Here is a 17,910-nt window from a genome sequence, read left to right as displayed (position 1 = left end):
CTAAGCAAGGGGCATTCCAGGAATTTCACCAAATCCCACCGTTGCAAAAATTTCAAAATCCCAAAACATGATCCACTCCTTTATTTATTATAGTAACTCCTCTGTTTTTTCCACACTGTTGTTCTTATCTGTTTCTTTTCCTTTCTTTCTCTCTTCGTTTCTATTTATGGCAGAAATTGATTACCACACAGCAACAAGAACATCGATAATGGAATGGAAACAAATGCACCCACTTCACCAAATAGCAGAAACCCCAACTCACAATCTTCTCTTGAAGCAATGGTTGAAGGAACAAGAACTCATTCATGGAAGAATTGCATTGAAAGAAACCCAAATTGATTCCATCAGAAAAGAAACCACCTTGCTCTATATCTTCTTCTTTCTCTTCCATTCCACAACCCTTATGCTTCTCTTCAACAAAAACTCTTCTTTTTCTTCATCACCATCTTCCATATGTCACAGATCATGGGTCCCATCACTGTGTTCTTTGTTTTTTTCTCTTGGGATCATTTGGGCAGTGAGGTATAAGAGTGATGTGGAAGTTCAGATGGAGAAGATGCTGAAGAGGGAGAAGGAGGATAAAGGGTTGTTGGAGAAGTGTGTGGAGGAACTGAAGAAGAAAGGGTTGGAGTTTGATTTGTTGAAGGAGGTTGATGCTTTGAGAAGGGCTAAGAGTTTGAGGGTTGTTGAAGGAAAAGAAGGTTGTGCTGTTAGGAAATGGTCTTCAAGGGATTTTGTTTCTTTGTTTTTCTTCTCTATGGCTTGTTTGTCTCTTGTTCTAACAAGGGTTATCTTATGTAGTTAGAATTTTTGGTTTTTTATTGATGCTGCAAATGGGTTCTTATTTCTCAATTTGGATTAAGATTTTGGTATTTAGATGGAAATGATGTTATTGCAAGGGCTGGTGCAGAATGTACTATTCTGCTTTGTGTTATTTGAGAATAAAATTACAATTCCTTTTCAATTTAGCAATGGTTGTTAAAAGTTTTGATCTTATGTACCAAAAAAAGTTCTGATAAACCTGTGCCATAATCTTGGTATCACTACAATACATCAACTGAACAGACAAACAATTTTCTTTACATTTAAGCATATTGGAGGTGACATTCTATGAAACCTTATAAGTAAAATAAATGGCAACTTAAATGGTTATCTACATTACAAACAAGTTAGGATATAAGATAACCAGAAAAAAGAGGGACACTGGCATTCTCATTGTAGTATACATGACCTCTGATCAAAATGAAAGCACCAATTCTTAGTTCTTACCTACCCATACCAAGTTTCATGGAGGATGGGTTTTGAATCATCTATTGGTGAACGATTTGCACTATCCACTGTGGCTGTACTTGGTGACAGATTGTAATTACTTGTACCTGATTCTTTGGTTTCCATGTCTGTCATGAAGCTGGATACATCATTGAAATTCCACTCAGTCAGGTATCCAGGCCTCGAAATTACAGTGCTCACTTCAATATCTCCTGTAAGCATTGCCACCACACGTGACATGGATGGCCGTAACGATGGTGCTGTCTGAGTGCACAAAAGAGCTACTCCTACAATTCGATTAACTTCTTCCACATTGACTTCTGATAGTCGAGGATCCATCAGTTCAGTTATGCTGTTTCTCTCATGCAGATTCCAAGCCTAAGAAACATAAAACAACTAAAATTTAGAATCAAACAAGTTTAGAGGGTGGCTCAAGCCTTATCTCGCAAATGGGGAGCCTGTCTCCACAATCAATGAAGTTATGCCACCAAAATAAATGTATCAAGATTTAATGAACAACACACATAAAACAGTATCTTTTTCCCTACACTATGGTATCATTGAAAACATTTCAAATGAACCTGACATGAAGATTGACAAAACAATTCTGTATCTACATGTCAATTTCAACATATCACCTGATCTTACATGGAATATAGAGAGGTGATCAGTCAAGATAACAAGAGACATCACTTCACCATATAGTGACATAAACCAGGGTAAAAAACCTGCCTTCTCTACATGTTTTAAAAAAATGAAGATAGGGAAGGGATACATTTATATAATCACTTTTACAACTAAAAGTAAGAAAAACCAAAGGAATTAAAATATTATGCCTAAACAGCTGAAGCATTACTATGCTATAACAATATAAAAAAGGTGTCCCAGTACACGAGGCTCCTACCTGGTGGGGTCTGGGTACCCTCGCAAGTGTACAAGTTGTTATAAGATTTTAACCAATAACCTCCAAGTCACAAGGTAAACAACATTATCATTTCATCGAGCCTCACCCTCTAGTATCATATAGCAGTTTCCCATGCAAAAAAAAACTAATTTAAAAATTGAAACAAACCAATTGGCAATTTCCATGGGATTTGGTAAGACTTGAAGAGATTTGATCATACAACAATAAAAATGTTGTAGATGGGAGTGCCTGAACTCTGAACATTGGGTTGTAATACAAGATATAGTTATGATAAATGATAATTCATTCAGTTACTTTGAAAATTAAATTTCTTAAGAAACAGAGTTAGAATTCACCCATTCTAGAAGATAAATCTTATCTCCTTCCAAACTCGAATCAGAATTTGGCCTCCCACTGACTACCTCTAGAGCTACGACTCCAAAGGAAAACACATCTGCTTTCTCTGTAAGGTGTCCACGCATGGCATACTCCGGTGCAAGATATCCACTTCATCACAAAAATTGAGAATATTAGCAGTTTGAAATTATCTAAAGTAAAAATATGCAACCAAAGCATAAACAAATAAGCTTGGCATAACCGTAAGGTTGTTGTTTAGTAATCATAAGTTCAAATATTTTAGGAATTTCTAGCTCTAATCAATAGGTAAAAAAATTGCTTCTTATAGTAAGCAAAGAAAGGAATCTGAATTCTATCTGACTAGTGTCTCTTATTAAGCTATATAGGTTTTGAAAAGCAAAGGTGCTTGAGTTAAGCCTTCTTGACTAGTTTGAAACAATCTCTCCGTTTGTGGGGGTAAAGTTACATATATCTACCCTCCCAGACTTCCACTAGATTTACACAGCCTTACTGTTACAAATGAAGATGTTGTTTCCAGAATAAACAAATAAATATATAAAACTGAGAAAATGATACAAGATGGTAAAATGTTAATGATTTACATTGTCCCAGCAACCCGGGTGCTTATATGGGTCTTTTTGTCATCATATAATTTGGCCAACCCAAAATCAGATATTTTAGGAACAAGCTCACTATCAAGCAGAATGTTGCTAGCCTTCACATCACGGTGAACAATACGGAGCGGTGACTCTTCATGTAGGTAAGTTAAACCTCTTGCTAAACCCAAGCAGATATCGTAGCGTGTGGACCAACTGAGGGTTACACTGTTTCCTGCCCCAAAATAAGCCACATTTGTACTTAATTATAAACATGAGAAATGAAAAAGATAAGCAATATGCATTATATATTATACACACAAGAAAAAAGTAACATCCTCATACCAAATAATATTTGATCAAGACTCTTATTTTCTAGATACTCATACACAATAAGTCTTTTACTCCCTTCAATGCAACATCCATATAATTTTACAAGATTACGATGTCGTACGGAGGATATAGTAGCGATCTCAGTTATGAACTGATTCTTTCCTTGATGGGATCCTACAGATAGTTGTTTCACAGCAACAACTCTTCCATCATCTAGTGTCCCCTATAAGTACAGAAAGGAAAACTTTATTCTCTTGAAGAAGGATTTATCTCTGATGTGAGGCTGAAGTGTTGAATATAAGAACAAATTCTTACACCTTCCGTCAACAAATACAACTAACAGTCTGTTAAAATATTTGAAACAGTATTGACAATGACAACCTTTTTATGCAGTGAAGTATAAAATTTATCTCTAATTTGTGGACAAAGTATTCACCTTGTAAACAGGACCAAAACCTCCCTCTCCAAGCTTGTTGCCAATAATAAAGTCATCCGTAGCATTCTTTAACTCAGAATAGCTGAAGGTGTATGGCTTTGTATCAATACCTAAAAGCTCTGCAAAATTAAATGCAGAGAAGGTTTGGGTGATCAGAAAATGGGCGTGTTTAAGCTGGGGATGCAACCTAATTTATACTAATTCAAGTCAAAAAATTTGCAATCTCCAATTTATTAAGACTATTTTAGACTAGATCAGAAATCAAAAGGCAAAAATGATTACCAAAATATGTATTGTTTATAAACTAGTACTTATATGGGGAGTACAATTTACTTTTCTTTCTATCTTCTAACTGAAAATACCAAAACAAGTAGATAGCATGTCCTGTGCTCAGAATGACCTGTTGTCTAAAAACACAAATAAATGTGTCCCACTTGATTGTAACATATCTCACCACTAAACAGAGATATTGCTTATAATCTAATTCTAGAATGACATTTATGAACATGAAGGGAAACATTGTACATTACATTTACACAATTTCTTTACCTTCATTATCATCACGGCGTTTTCTTCTGTGGTTGATATAGAAAATTGCAAGGATAGATAGAAAGCTTGCAACTCCAACACCACCAACAATTCCCGCAATTAAACCGGCTCTACTACTTTTACTGTTTGGAGGTTTATCAGTTACAGTAGGCTCATTGCCACTCGGAGGTTCGTCACTGCTGGGAGGTTTGTTACTGACAGTAGGTTTGAAATCTATACAACACAAACAAACAATACGAACAAAAAATAATATCATTTTCTGATAAAAGAAGATTACACATTATTAAAAGTCAGTAATTGAACATAATGCCTAACATTTTCAAGTTTTACCTGGGATAGCACTGATGGCCGAAATCAGGGGTCCATAAGTACCTTGCTCTGGAATGCAACAAGTCCCTTTTCCAGCCCAAAAGAGATGGATATCAAGATAGTTTTCTGAGACTTGAACCCTAACTTGCCTTTGGACAGATCTGTAAGAGATGCCACCAGCTTCCTTCTGTATGTTAAAATCCTTAAAAACACGAGTGCCCTGGAATATTCAAAAGGAATAAAAAAATGAAGCTGGAATAAAAGGCAAGAAAGGAAAATGTTTCAAACAGTCATCTCTTGGCCCCAAATGAAGACATGGTCAAGATTCAAAATGTTTTACTCTAAAAATTATATGGTTCAAGGAATTTGATTAGCAAAATAGACAAGAAATAGACAAGGGAGATACTATCAATTCCTACGAGTCATTGCAAGAAAAGTGTAGCATAATGCATTAAAATATATCCAAGTTTTAGCCTAATCTTAAAAAATATTCTCCTACTCTGAAGTACCACCACCACCACCGGTCATGTATATAGCCAAGACTCAAATAATTAGCAACACCATCCAAGTGATGATATTTTTAAAGTTTTCAATCACAATTTCAAGGTCATAACATATACTATTGCATCATTGTCTCTTCATTTGAAACTTCTGAAATTAAAAAAGAAATAAAACCAGTTTCAAGGACAACCTATTTCTATGACCACTTGGTGACATATGATGTTTGATCTTAGCTTGTGAAAATATCTAACATATATAATATTAGAGGTAATTACAGTTACAGATATAATAAACCCATTCATGTGCCTTCTTCACCTAACAGAGCAATTAGAAATAAACATTTACTCAAGGACAACTTATAAAAATTGCTTAAGTATAATATTAGATTGTTGCTCTGCCCATATTTAAGATATTGGATTTCTGTTCAACTATGAGTTTTGAGTATCAAGAACGCCACTATGATTTCTAAGTGTTTGGATAAATACCTGGACATAAATATCAAAGACCCGTCTACCAACGTTTTTCCATGTAGTAGTAGTAGAATCCAGAATGGCTATTTCAGAAAATTGGAGGGTGAGGTTGTAAAAACCATTTTCTAGCCCCAAGCCATAATATCTTAGTGACGAAGCAGAGAGTCGTGCTGTTTGGAAGAAATCTGATACCACTGAACTTTTGAATACATTATTGGATCGCCCAGTGAATAATCCAACATTACTAACGGCCCATCTTTTTGTATCAGTAACGAAGTATGTAGCTGGACCAAGTGTCGCATTGTCCATTTCATACACAGTTCCATCTGTGGCAGTAAATTGGGGACCACCACACTTGATTGCAAAGTCAGAATCTGCATAGAATCATACATGACAGTTCAATCAGTTTGAGTGAAAGGGTGAGTCAATTATCAAAATTAACTTCAGATAAAGACTTTTTGTGCATCTGTGTAATAAAAAGGGGAAGGCAGAGTTCCTTGAGTCATTGTAAATCAATAGTAAGGGGCGCCATGAATTAGTCCATGCTAAAAGGATTTATTCGACCACTGAAATGAAATATTATTATTCACCTCGAGCCTTTAATGCAAATAGAAACAGTATTCTTATACCCAGCACTCCGAAAGTAGCAGAGAAATAATTCTAGTATACACGACATATAGAAGGTATATACACACATGCACATATACAAAAGAAGTAAAACATTATAGGCAAGTGATTAGCAAGGACTAAGAAGTATAATGTAGTGTTAAGTAATTGCAAAAATCTTATGGGATGTGATCACTTGTGATGCACAAAAGTAAAGGGGTCGACTTATGTAATGAGCCAATCTAAATAGTCAAATATTATGTTTTCTATGCCCAGCGTTTCATTAGTGAAACCTTTCTCTTTCCCTTTAAAACTCTCTTGCCACTTTCAACATGAGTAATATAGAGCATTAGAGCAGTCTTGTAAGTTGTGTAAACTATATAAATAAAAAGGTCATGAGACAAGTTTTCGGAGTAAATGCACTCAGTTGGCTGCCTGGCTGTATTTTACACATAAAAAAAATCAATGAATGAAATCCACTTTAAAATAACAGTAAATAGGAACTATTTTCTATAATCATGACTTTCCAATGCCTAATCGATATAGCTGATCACAACTTCAAGTAATTAGCTCTCTATGTAAGCCATTACTAGACTAAAACTACATATTAAACATGCAATTTATTCAGATATTTCTGATATAAACTAATGGTTAGACTTAAGACATTATATATAGAGGGTTGATGTCAATGAAAGGTGTAAGGACTTCAAAATTTGCTTTATTGGAGTTCAAAGGCTAACATGGTTATGATTTATAATTATGAGACCAATATTCTCAACAGGTCATTTGAGGCTGTCCCCTTTTCTGAGTTTTAGTGCCCTGTATGAAAAACAGCTTAAAGTCAAACTTACATCTTCCAGTGCCACTGTTGCAAGGAAAATTTTTCTGGAGACAGTTGAGGCCAGTAGGCAAACCACTGCAAGAGAATTTTTTGGTTTCAGACCATAAAAATGCATATGGCTTTCAATAATAGTAGAATTTATATAATAATTGGTAATTAATATCTGCAATAAAGAACTTAATTTTTAACTCCTTTAATTGAAGTTCTAGGTCCAAAAGAAGCATACTCTCTGATACAATTCAACTTGTGTGCAAAAGCATTTTCCAAGGAGCAAAGAGCAATCAAAGATTTGATTTTACAACAATTTCATAGATGAGGCTTTCCCTCATACACGAAAAAGTTAAATTACAAAATTAAGATTTTCAGTGCACAATGCTCTCATCTAGTGGGATATGGGAAGGGTTCGTATATGTAGCCTTACCATCGCAAGCTAAAAGACTGTTTCTAGTATTTGAATACATGACCTCCAGGTCAGAAAGCATGAAACCGTACCATTAAGCCGAGGCATACCTTGTGCATCCATCAACGACTCTGTCAATATGCAAGTGTTGCCACCACAAATGGTAAAGCAAGACCGACACTATGGCAAAGTGTATTTCCATGAAGACTTATTTCAGATTAGTTAAAACTAACCAGACAAGTAGTTAACAACTTAAGAATTGTTGGAGTGGTTAATTGGTTGACTTAATTAGCCACTCTTTCAGTTAATTGCTACTGAATTGGAAATATATTTTACAGGAGTCAGCTAAATTGTAAATCTCATGAATGCTAAAAATAAAAAAACATGTGGTTTATTTCAAACTAACTTCAAATTTAGTTTATTTTTATGTGGAACCAGGATGATGTTTAATTACATAAAGCATAACCATATATTAGACATTGTCAACGACAGCTAATATCATTTCTATCTGCTTTGACCGCGCAAGTCGCCTAAGTTGCAGTTTGAAATCGCAACCTTTTATAACAATAGTTATTTATCAACTAGTAATAAAAATTCACTTGTAAGATCTATTTCGACAGTTAAATGTGCATAAAATAATTAATGAAAACTGTACCCAGTTAAGCAATTAAGGAAAATATCAAATAAACATGTCTTTAGCTAAAGAAATCAGTCAAAGATATGTAACAAGGGAACAAGAGGATGAAAATTAATAAGAATACAACTGAAATTGACAGCAACAATGTAACTTTTAAAGGCTTTAAAAGTATATTATAGTTATCAGTCATAGCAAGAAAAGTAATTTTTGTGCTTAATGTGTGAAATAGATGAGAAAATTGTCAAAATCTTCAAAAAAGAGTGTGCAACCGGCCTATGCGATTAGATCAAGGTATCATTTTTAAGTCACATTACAACAACAAAAAAGAGGTGGTATCCCTTAAAAAACAACTAATAAACAATCATAATTAAAGAACCTTGTATACAAATCACCTGCTGTTTGAGCTTTCTATTGTTAAGTAGTTGACAACTACATTGCTACATATCAAACCCAAAAATATCATGTTAGATTCACCATAAAAATAAAAATAAAAATAAAAATAAAAATAAAACAAGAAAAGTGACAGATTTAAGTAATATATTTAGCATATGTAGAGCAAAACCTCAACCACTTTACCATCTCATTTTTCAACGTTCTACATGAAAACGTGAACACAGATTTAGTTGACTATTGAGAAAAGAGAGATGTAACTGGTTTATTATTTTAGTCAAATGAATTAAGACAATATGAAAGTTACCATGGCACATAAGAAGTCAAATGATAAAAACTCTAATGAATTGCATTTCTGATTGGTTTTCCACTTTTCCTCTCTTTCAAATGCAGACCACTTCTATAAATATTCATTTTTGTCTAGAAAATCAGCTTTACTTTTTAGTTTGCTCAATTATTACTAATTTTTAGTGCTTGGGATGATGCATTTGTAAACTCAAGAATTATGTAGATAAGATTGAAAAAATAACTACAGTAGACAAGATTAATAACATAATTAATTAGAATAGACAGAAAAGTAAGTGACGAGATGAAGAACTGTACTAAGTAATTCAGGATAGTAATTTTCAAATATGATGATTATTGATGTAACTATCAAACAAAACAAAATCTCAGAAAACATGATTATTATTTTGAATGGGATATGTAAAACATACATTGCATGGCATAAGTAGCTTTGACAAATAGTACTAGAGACTTTTGAAACTGAGGAAAATCGATATGTAAAAGAGAGAGGAAAGAACCAAACTACTCACAGTTGTAAATTTGGTTGGTTTACCCAAGAGGGGATGCTCCCTGATAGATTGTTGTATGATAAGTCTCTGCAACCATGTAAGCCATGATACATGAAGGACAATACATGAAGAATGTAGGTATCGAATTGAAAATAATGTAGTGTTGGAAGAGTTTAAGTTAACTATGAACATGAGTTGACGAAACAATCTCTCCGTTTGTGGGGGTAAAGTTACATATATCTACCCTCCCAGACTTCCACTAGATTTACACAGCCTTACTGTTACAAATGAAGATGTTGTTTCCAGAATAAACAAATAAATATATAAAACTGAGAAAATGATACAAGATGGTAAAATGTTAATGATTTACATTGTCCCAGCAACCCGGGTGCTTATATGGGTCTTTTTGTCATCATATAATTTGGCCAACCCAAAATCAGATATTTTAGGAACAAGCTCACTATCAAGCAGAATGTTGCTAGCCTTCACATCACGGTGAACAATACGGAGCGGTGACTCTTCATGTAGGTAAGTTAAACCTCTTGCTAAACCCAAGCAGATATCGTAGCGTGTGGACCAACTGAGGGTTACACTGTTTCCTGCCCCAAAATAAGCCACATTTGTACTTAATTATAAACATGAGAAATGAAAAAGATAAGCAATATGCATTATATATTATACACACAAGAAAAAAGTAACATCCTCATACCAAATAATATTTGATCAAGACTCTTATTTTCTAGATACTCATACACAATAAGTCTTTTACTCCCTTCAATGCAACATCCATATAATTTTACAAGATTACGATGTCGTACGGAGGATATAGTAGCGATCTCAGTTATGAACTGATTCTTTCCTTGATGGGATCCTACAGATAGTTGTTTCACAGCAACAACTCTTCCATCATCTAGTGTCCCCTATAAGTACAGAAAGGAAAACTTTATTCTCTTGAAGAAGGATTTATCTCTGATGTGAGGCTGAAGTGTTGAATATAAGAACAAATTCTTACACCTTCCGTCAACAAATACAACTAACAGTCTGTTAAAATATTTGAAACAGTATTGACAATGACAACCTTTTTATGCAGTGAAGTATAAAATTTATCTCTAATTTGTGGACAAAGTATTCACCTTGTAAACAGGACCAAAACCTCCCTCTCCAAGCTTGTTGCCAATAATAAAGTCATCCGTAGCATTCTTTAACTCAGAATAGCTGAAGGTGTATGGCTTTGTATCAATACCTAAAAGCTCTGCAAAATTAAATGCAGAGAAGGTTTGGGTGATCAGAAAATGGGCGTGTTTAAGCTGGGGATGCAACCTAATTTATACTAATTCAAGTCAAAAAATTTGCAATCTCCAATTTATTAAGACTATTTTAGACTAGATCAGAAATCAAAAGGCAAAAATGATTACCAAAATATGTATTGTTTATAAACTAGTACTTATATGGGGAGTACAATTTACTTTTCTTTCTATCTTCTAACTGAAAATACCAAAACAAGTAGATAGCATGTCCTGTGCTCAGAATGACCTGTTGTCTAAAAACACAAATAAATGTGTCCCACTTGATTGTAACATATCTCACCACTAAACAGAGATATTGCTTATAATCTAATTCTAGAATGACATTTATGAACATGAAGGGAAACATTGTACATTACATTTACACAATTTCTTTACCTTCATTATCATCACGGCGTTTTCTTCTGTGGTTGATATAGAAAATTGCAAGGATAGATAGAAAGCTTGCAACTCCAACACCACCAACAATTCCCGCAATTAAACCGGCTCTACTACTTTTACTGTTTGGAGGTTTATCAGTTACAGTAGGCTCATTGCCACTCGGAGGTTCGTCACTGCTGGGAGGTTTGTTACTGACAGTAGGTTTGAAATCTATACAACACAAACAAACAATACGAACAAAAAATAATATCATTTTCTGATAAAAGAAGATTACACATTATTAAAAGTCAGTAATTGAACATAATGCCTAACATTTTCAAGTTTTACCTGGGATAGCACTGATGGCCGAAATCAGGGGTCCATAAGTACCTTGCTCTGGAATGCAACAAGTCCCTTTTCCAGCCCAAAAGAGATGGATATCAAGATAGTTTTCTGAGACTTGAACCCTAACTTGCCTTTGGACAGATCTGTAAGAGATGCCACCAGCTTCCTTCTGTATGTTAAAATCCTTAAAAACACGAGTGCCCTGGAATATTCAAAAGGAATAAAAAAATGAAGCTGGAATAAAAGGCAAGAAAGGAAAATGTTTCAAACAGTCATCTCTTGGCCCCAAATGAAGACATGGTCAAGATTCAAAATGTTTTACTCTAAAAATTATATGGTTCAAGGAATTTGATTAGCAAAATAGACAAGAAATAGACAAGGGAGATACTATCAATTCCTACGAGTCATTGCAAGAAAAGTGTAGCATAATGCATTAAAATATATCCAAGTTTTAGCCTAATCTTAAAAAATATTCTCCTACTCTGAAGTACCACCACCACCACCGGTCATGTATATAGCCAAGACTCAAATAATTAGCAACACCATCCAAGTGATGATATTTTTAAAGTTTTCAATCACAATTTCAAGGTCATAACATATACTATTGCATCATTGTCTCTTCATTTGAAACTTCTGAAATTAAAAAAGAAATAAAACCAGTTTCAAGGACAACCTATTTCTATGACCACTTGGTGACATATGATGTTTGATCTTAGCTTGTGAAAATATCTAACATATATAATATTAGAGGTAATTACAGTTACAGATATAATAAACCCATTCATGTGCCTTCTTCACCTAACAGAGCAATTAGAAATAAACATTTACTCAAGGACAACTTATAAAAATTGCTTAAGTATAATATTAGATTGTTGCTCTGCCCATATTTAAGATATTGGATTTCTGTTCAACTATGAGTTTTGAGTATCAAGAACGCCACTATGATTTCTAAGTGTTTGGATAAATACCTGGACATAAATATCAAAGACCCGTCTACCAACGTTTTTCCATGTAGTAGTAGTAGAATCCAGAATGGCTATTTCAGAAAATTGGAGGGTGAGGTTGTAAAAACCATTTTCTAGCCCCAAGCCATAATATCTTAGTGACGAAGCAGAGAGTCGTGCTGTTTGGAAGAAATCTGATACCACTGAACTTTTGAATACATTATTGGATCGCCCAGTGAATAATCCAACATTACTAACGGCCCATCTTTTTGTATCAGTAACGAAGTATGTAGCTGGACCAAGTGTCGCATTGTCCATTTCATACACAGTTCCATCTGTGGCAGTAAATTGGGGACCACCACACTTGATTGCAAAGTCAGAATCTGCATAGAATCATACATGACAGTTCAATCAGTTTGAGTGAAAGGGTGAGTCAATTATCAAAATTAACTTCAGATAAAGACTTTTTGTGCATCTGTGTAATAAAAAGGGGAAGGCAGAGTTCCTTGAGTCATTGTAAATCAATAGTAAGGGGCGCCATGAATTAGTCCATGCTAAAAGGATTTATTCGACCACTGAAATGAAATATTATTATTCACCTCGAGCCTTTAATGCAAATAGAAACAGTATTCTTATACCCAGCACTCCGAAAGTAGCAGAGAAATAATTCTAGTATACACGACATATAGAAGGTATATACACACATGCACATATACAAAAGAAGTAAAACATTATAGGCAAGTGATTAGCAAGGACTAAGAAGTATAATGTAGTGTTAAGTAATTGCAAAAATCTTATGGGATGTGATCACTTGTGATGCACAAAAGTAAAGGGGTCGACTTATGTAATGAGCCAATCTAAATAGTCAAATATTATGTTTTCTATGCCCAGCGTTTCATTAGTGAAACCTTTCTCTTTCCCTTTAAAACTCTCTTGCCACTTTCAACATGAGTAATATAGAGCATTAGAGCAGTCTTGTAAGTTGTGTAAACTATATAAATAAAAAGGTCATGAGACAAGTTTTCGGAGTAAATGCACTCAGTTGGCTGCCTGGCTGTATTTTACACATAAAAAAAATCAATGAATGAAATCCACTTTAAAATAACAGTAAATAGGAACTATTTTCTATAATCATGACTTTCCAATGCCTAATCGATATAGCTGATCACAACTTCAAGTAATTAGCTCTCTATGTAAGCCATTACTAGACTAAAACTACATATTAAACATGCAATTTATTCAGATATTTCTGATATAAACTAATGGTTAGACTTAAGACATTATATATAGAGGGTTGATGTCAATGAAAGGTGTAAGGACTTCAAAATTTGCTTTATTGGAGTTCAAAGGCTAACATGGTTATGATTTATAATTATGAGACCAATATTCTCAACAGGTCATTTGAGGCTGTCCCCTTTTCTGAGTTTTAGTGCCCTGTATGAAAAACAGCTTAAAGTCAAACTTACATCTTCCAGTGCCACTGTTGCAAGGAAAATTTTTCTGGAGACAGTTGAGGCCAGTAGGCAAACCACTGCAAGAGAATTTTTTGGTTTCAGACCATAAAAATGCATATGGCTTTCAATAATAGTAGAATTTATATAATAATTGGTAATTAATATCTGCAATAAAGAACTTAATTTTTAACTCCTTTAATTGAAGTTCTAGGTCCAAAAGAAGCATACTCTCTGATACAATTCAACTTGTGTGCAAAAGCATTTTCCAAGGAGCAAAGAGCAATCAAAGATTTGATTTTACAACAATTTCATAGATGAGGCTTTCCCTCATACACGAAAAAGTTAAATTACAAAATTAAGATTTTCAGTGCACAATGCTCTCATCTAGTGGGATATGGGAAGGGTTCGTATATGTAGCCTTACCATCGCAAGCTAAAAGACTGTTTCTAGTATTTGAATACATGACCTCCAGGTCAGAAAGCATGAAACCGTACCATTAAGCCGAGGCATACCTTGTGCATCCATCAACGACTCTGTCAATATGCAAGTGTTGCCACCACAAATGGTAAAGCAAGACCGACACTATGGCAAAGTGTATTTCCATGAAGACTTATTTCAGATTAGTTAAAACTAACCAGACAAGTAGTTAACAACTTAAGAATTGTTGGAGTGGTTAATTGGTTGACTTAATTAGCCACTCTTTCAGTTAATTGCTACTGAATTGGAAATATATTTTACAGGAGTCAGCTAAATTGTAAATCTCATGAATGCTAAAAATAAAAAAACATGTGGTTTATTTCAAACTAACTTCAAATTTAGTTTATTTTTATGTGGAACCAGGATGATGTTTAATTACATAAAGCATAACCATATATTAGACATTGTCAACGACAGCTAATATCATTTCTATCTGCTTTGACCGCGCAAGTCGCCTAAGTTGCAGTTTGAAATCGCAACCTTTTATAACAATAGTTATTTATCAACTAGTAATAAAAATTCACTTGTAAGATCTATTTCGACAGTTAAATGTGCATAAAATAATTAATGAAAACTGTACCCAGTTAAGCAATTAAGGAAAATATCAAATAAACATGTCTTTAGCTAAAGAAATCAGTCAAAGATATGTAACAAGGGAACAAGAGGATGAAAATTAATAAGAATACAACTGAAATTGACAGCAACAATGTAACTTTTAAAGGCTTTAAAAGTATATTATAGTTATCAGTCATAGCAAGAAAAGTAATTTTTGTGCTTAATGTGTGAAATAGATGAGAAAATTGTCAAAATCTTCAAAAAAGAGTGTGCAACCGGCCTATGCGATTAGATCAAGGTATCATTTTTAAGTCACATTACAACAACAAAAAAGAGGTGGTATCCCTTAAAAAACAACTAATAAACAATCATAATTAAAGAACCTTGTATACAAATCACCTGCTGTTTGAGCTTTCTATTGTTAAGTAGTTGACAACTACATTGCTACATATCAAACCCAAAAATATCATGTTAGATTCACCATAAAAATAAAAATAAAAATAAAAATAAAAATAAAACAAGAAAAGTGACAGATTTAAGTAATATATTTAGCATATGTAGAGCAAAACCTCAACCACTTTACCATCTCATTTTTCAACGTTCTACATGAAAACGTGAACACAGATTTAGTTGACTATTGAGAAAAGAGAGATGTAACTGGTTTATTATTTTAGTCAAATGAATTAAGACAATATGAAAGTTACCATGGCACATAAGAAGTCAAATGATAAAAACTCTAATGAATTGCATTTCTGATTGGTTTTCCACTTTTCCTCTCTTTCAAATGCAGACCACTTCTATAAATATTCATTTTTGTCTAGAAAATCAGCTTTACTTTTTAGTTTGCTCAATTATTACTAATTTTTAGTGCTTGGGATGATGCATTTGTAAACTCAAGAATTATGTAGATAAGATTGAAAAAATAACTACAGTAGACAAGATTAATAACATAATTAATTAGAATAGACAGAAAAGTAAGTGACGAGATGAAGAACTGTACTAAGTAATTCAGGATAGTAATTTTCAAATATGATGATTATTGATGTAACTATCAAACAAAACAAAATCTCAGAAAACATGATTATTATTTTGAATGGGATATGTAAAACATACATTGCATGGCATAAGTAGCTTTGACAAATAGTACTAGAGACTTTTGAAACTGAGGAAAATCGATATGTAAAAGAGAGAGGAAAGAACCAAACTACTCACAGTTGTAAATTTGGTTGGTTTACCCAAGAGGGGATGCTCCCTGATAGATTGTTGTATGATAAGTCTCTGCAACCATGTAAGCCATGATACATGAAGGACAATACATGAAGAATGTAGGTATCGAATTGAAAATAATGTAGTGTTGGAAGAGTTTAAGTTAACTATGAACATGAGTTGACAAACTCGTGTAATTACAAGTACAGCTAAATAGGTACTGAACCAGTAGATATGAATATGATGCAGGGGCACAGGTGCTAAGTAGAAGTATCAGGGTATGAGATTTTCTAAAAATTTAGGGTATGGTCATGGGAATAGCAAAATACAACATAACATATACTAAAAACGTTATATAATATCATCTCGTAAAACTTAAAAAAATTATAAACATCATAACCAAAAATAATAGCCAAGGCCATTTCAAGATTAAAGAGGTAGTGGAGATAAAGCATAGGAGCACCAACTTAGATGTTGTTAGCCGCTGCATTTCAGCATTAGTAACTTTAGACACCACAGAAAACCAGCATTTATCCCATATACTATGATTAACCCCACATATTACATCCACTCAGCTAACCTATTCTGTTGGGCCAAACAGATTCAAATAGGCTGTGCATACTCACATATTGAGAAGAGTTGAACTTTTTTGTGTGGGGAGAGTGCCACTAAGTTTGTTATTTCCAAGAAACCTGAAATTGGAAAAAGAAAAAATATCCTTTAAACCATGTACAAGAGGTAGCACGAAGATTTAAAAAATTATAAAAGAACACAGTATTACAAGTAAGAGAGTGAACTCAAATTGAAAATTGATTCTGGAATCTGTCCCGTCAACTGATTAAAGCTTAAATCCCTGCAAGAGGCAGCAAATATATAAAATTACATGACTTTCAAGCAGAACACAATTGTAAGATAAGATGATTATTGTTTATTTTGCGAACATAAAACCAAAAACAAAACAAAAATCAGTTAACTTATTATCGGTATGACAAATAAGATGGAGAGTTGAATCTTTCTATCATGTAAAGGTGAAAGTTAAAAAGGTACCCAGATGATAATCTTGCAAGAAAACAATAAGCTAATTATGAACAGTCGAGCTCTGATCAGAAATCGTTCACCTTATACATATTCTATTAATTCATTTTGAAAGTGTCAGTACTTTAAAGCTAAGGGATTCATATAGAGCTAACTAGTAATCAGGTTGGAGACATTCTATTGAATATCAACAGATCATTCTAAAGTTTGTTGCTTAATAGCAAATAAGTTTTATATAATAGACGGTTCATCTGCGTCTAAATTGTAACCCAAGCAGGTGATACTTACAACTGACTCAATTCTTGAAATTCTCCAATGATAGATGGAATTGAACCAGAAATATTGTTATTCCTCAGCTCTCTGTAATATGTAACCAAATTGTAACATTAACTTCTGGAATAAAAAGGACAAGTAAAGAACTCTATCTACTTGGAAAACTGTGTCATTAGTAGAGTTGTATCTTACAAGACAGTCAGAGACTTCATATTCCTTAGAAATGCCAATGAGGAGCTCCCATTAGATAAATCATTTATTCTCCTAAATTTATATGAAACATTATATATAGCTTATATGAATCAGCAGCATCCATTAAAGAAACTAGTGACATCACTCACAACTCTGTCAAAGAAGTTAAATTGGAAAATGATGATGGTATTGGGCCTTCAAAAGAATTACCCTGAAACCTCCTATCAAATCATGCAGCAATTCACAGAATTGTTAGTACACACCACTAGAACAGAATATGAAAGTAAAGCATGACAAGAAAAATTCATATTTGACATCCTTTATAATTGATTTTGCCCAAAATTTATTCATATACTTAACAACATTACAAATT

The 17,910-nt window shown here is 33.6% G+C and overlaps 3 protein-coding genes across 5 annotated transcripts in view; 1 reads left to right on the top strand and 2 right to left on the bottom strand.

The window, feature by feature from the left end:
* On the top strand, window positions 1–874 carry LOC109351986. The gene has a single exon (XM_019593733.1). The coding sequence runs from the start codon at window positions 68–70 to the stop codon at window positions 803–805; it is 738 nt and encodes a 245-aa protein (XP_019449278.1). The 5' UTR covers window positions 1–67; the 3' UTR covers window positions 806–874.
* The window catches only part of LOC109352863, a 32,920-nt gene continuing 16,111 nt past the window's right edge, over window positions 1,102–17,910 (bottom strand). The window contains exons 35-50 of the mRNA XM_019595044.1: window positions 17,687–17,758; window positions 17,538–17,609; window positions 17,361–17,432; window positions 16,819–16,890; window positions 16,664–16,729; window positions 16,044–16,109; window positions 15,231–15,275; window positions 13,812–13,876; window positions 12,370–12,728; window positions 11,405–11,603; window positions 11,075–11,287; window positions 10,526–10,644; window positions 10,092–10,312; window positions 9,763–9,984; window positions 2,530–2,680; window positions 1,102–1,647 (exon numbers count right to left, since the gene is read on the bottom strand). Of these exons, the coding sequence (XP_019450589.1) occupies window positions 1,270–1,647; window positions 2,530–2,680; window positions 9,763–9,984; window positions 10,092–10,312; window positions 10,526–10,644; window positions 11,075–11,287; window positions 11,405–11,603; window positions 12,370–12,728; window positions 13,812–13,876; window positions 15,231–15,275; window positions 16,044–16,109; window positions 16,664–16,729; window positions 16,819–16,890; window positions 17,361–17,432; window positions 17,538–17,609; window positions 17,687–17,758 (2,392 nt within the window). The 3' untranslated portion in view covers window positions 1,102–1,269. The remainder of the gene's footprint in view (window positions 1,648–2,529; window positions 2,681–9,762; window positions 9,985–10,091; window positions 10,313–10,525; window positions 10,645–11,074; window positions 11,288–11,404; window positions 11,604–12,369; window positions 12,729–13,811; window positions 13,877–15,230; window positions 15,276–16,043; window positions 16,110–16,663; window positions 16,730–16,818; window positions 16,891–17,360; window positions 17,433–17,537; window positions 17,610–17,686; window positions 17,759–17,910) is intronic.
* LOC109351984 (probable LRR receptor-like serine/threonine-protein kinase At1g56130) lies at window positions 3,235–9,581 on the bottom strand. 3 transcript variants are annotated; one of them, XM_019593727.1, is made up of 9 exons: window positions 9,414–9,581; window positions 8,601–8,645; window positions 7,182–7,246; window positions 5,740–6,098; window positions 4,775–4,973; window positions 4,445–4,657; window positions 3,896–4,014; window positions 3,581–3,682; window positions 3,235–3,361 (listed from the first exon to the last, which is right to left on the bottom strand). In XM_019593727.1, exons 1-9 carry the CDS (start codon window positions 9,503–9,505, stop codon window positions 3,350–3,352), a joined length of 1,206 nt encoding a protein of 401 aa, XP_019449272.1. In that variant the 5' UTR covers window positions 9,506–9,581; the 3' UTR covers window positions 3,235–3,349. The 3 variants fall into 3 exon arrangements, with proteins under 3 accessions (XP_019449272.1, XP_019449274.1, XP_019449271.1); XM_019593729.1 differs by lacking the exon at window positions 3,581–3,682; XM_019593726.1 differs by lacking the exon at window positions 3,235–3,361 and having other exon boundaries at window positions 3,369–3,682.

Source organism: Lupinus angustifolius, chromosome LG07, assembly GCF_001865875.1.
Source record: "Lupinus angustifolius cultivar Tanjil chromosome LG07, LupAngTanjil_v1.0, whole genome shotgun sequence".
In the NCBI taxonomy this organism is placed as follows: Eukaryota; Viridiplantae; Streptophyta; class Magnoliopsida; order Fabales; family Fabaceae; genus Lupinus; species Lupinus angustifolius.
The sequence above is the reverse complement of the archived record's forward strand: the minus strand, read 5'-3'. Positions and strand labels throughout refer to the sequence as shown.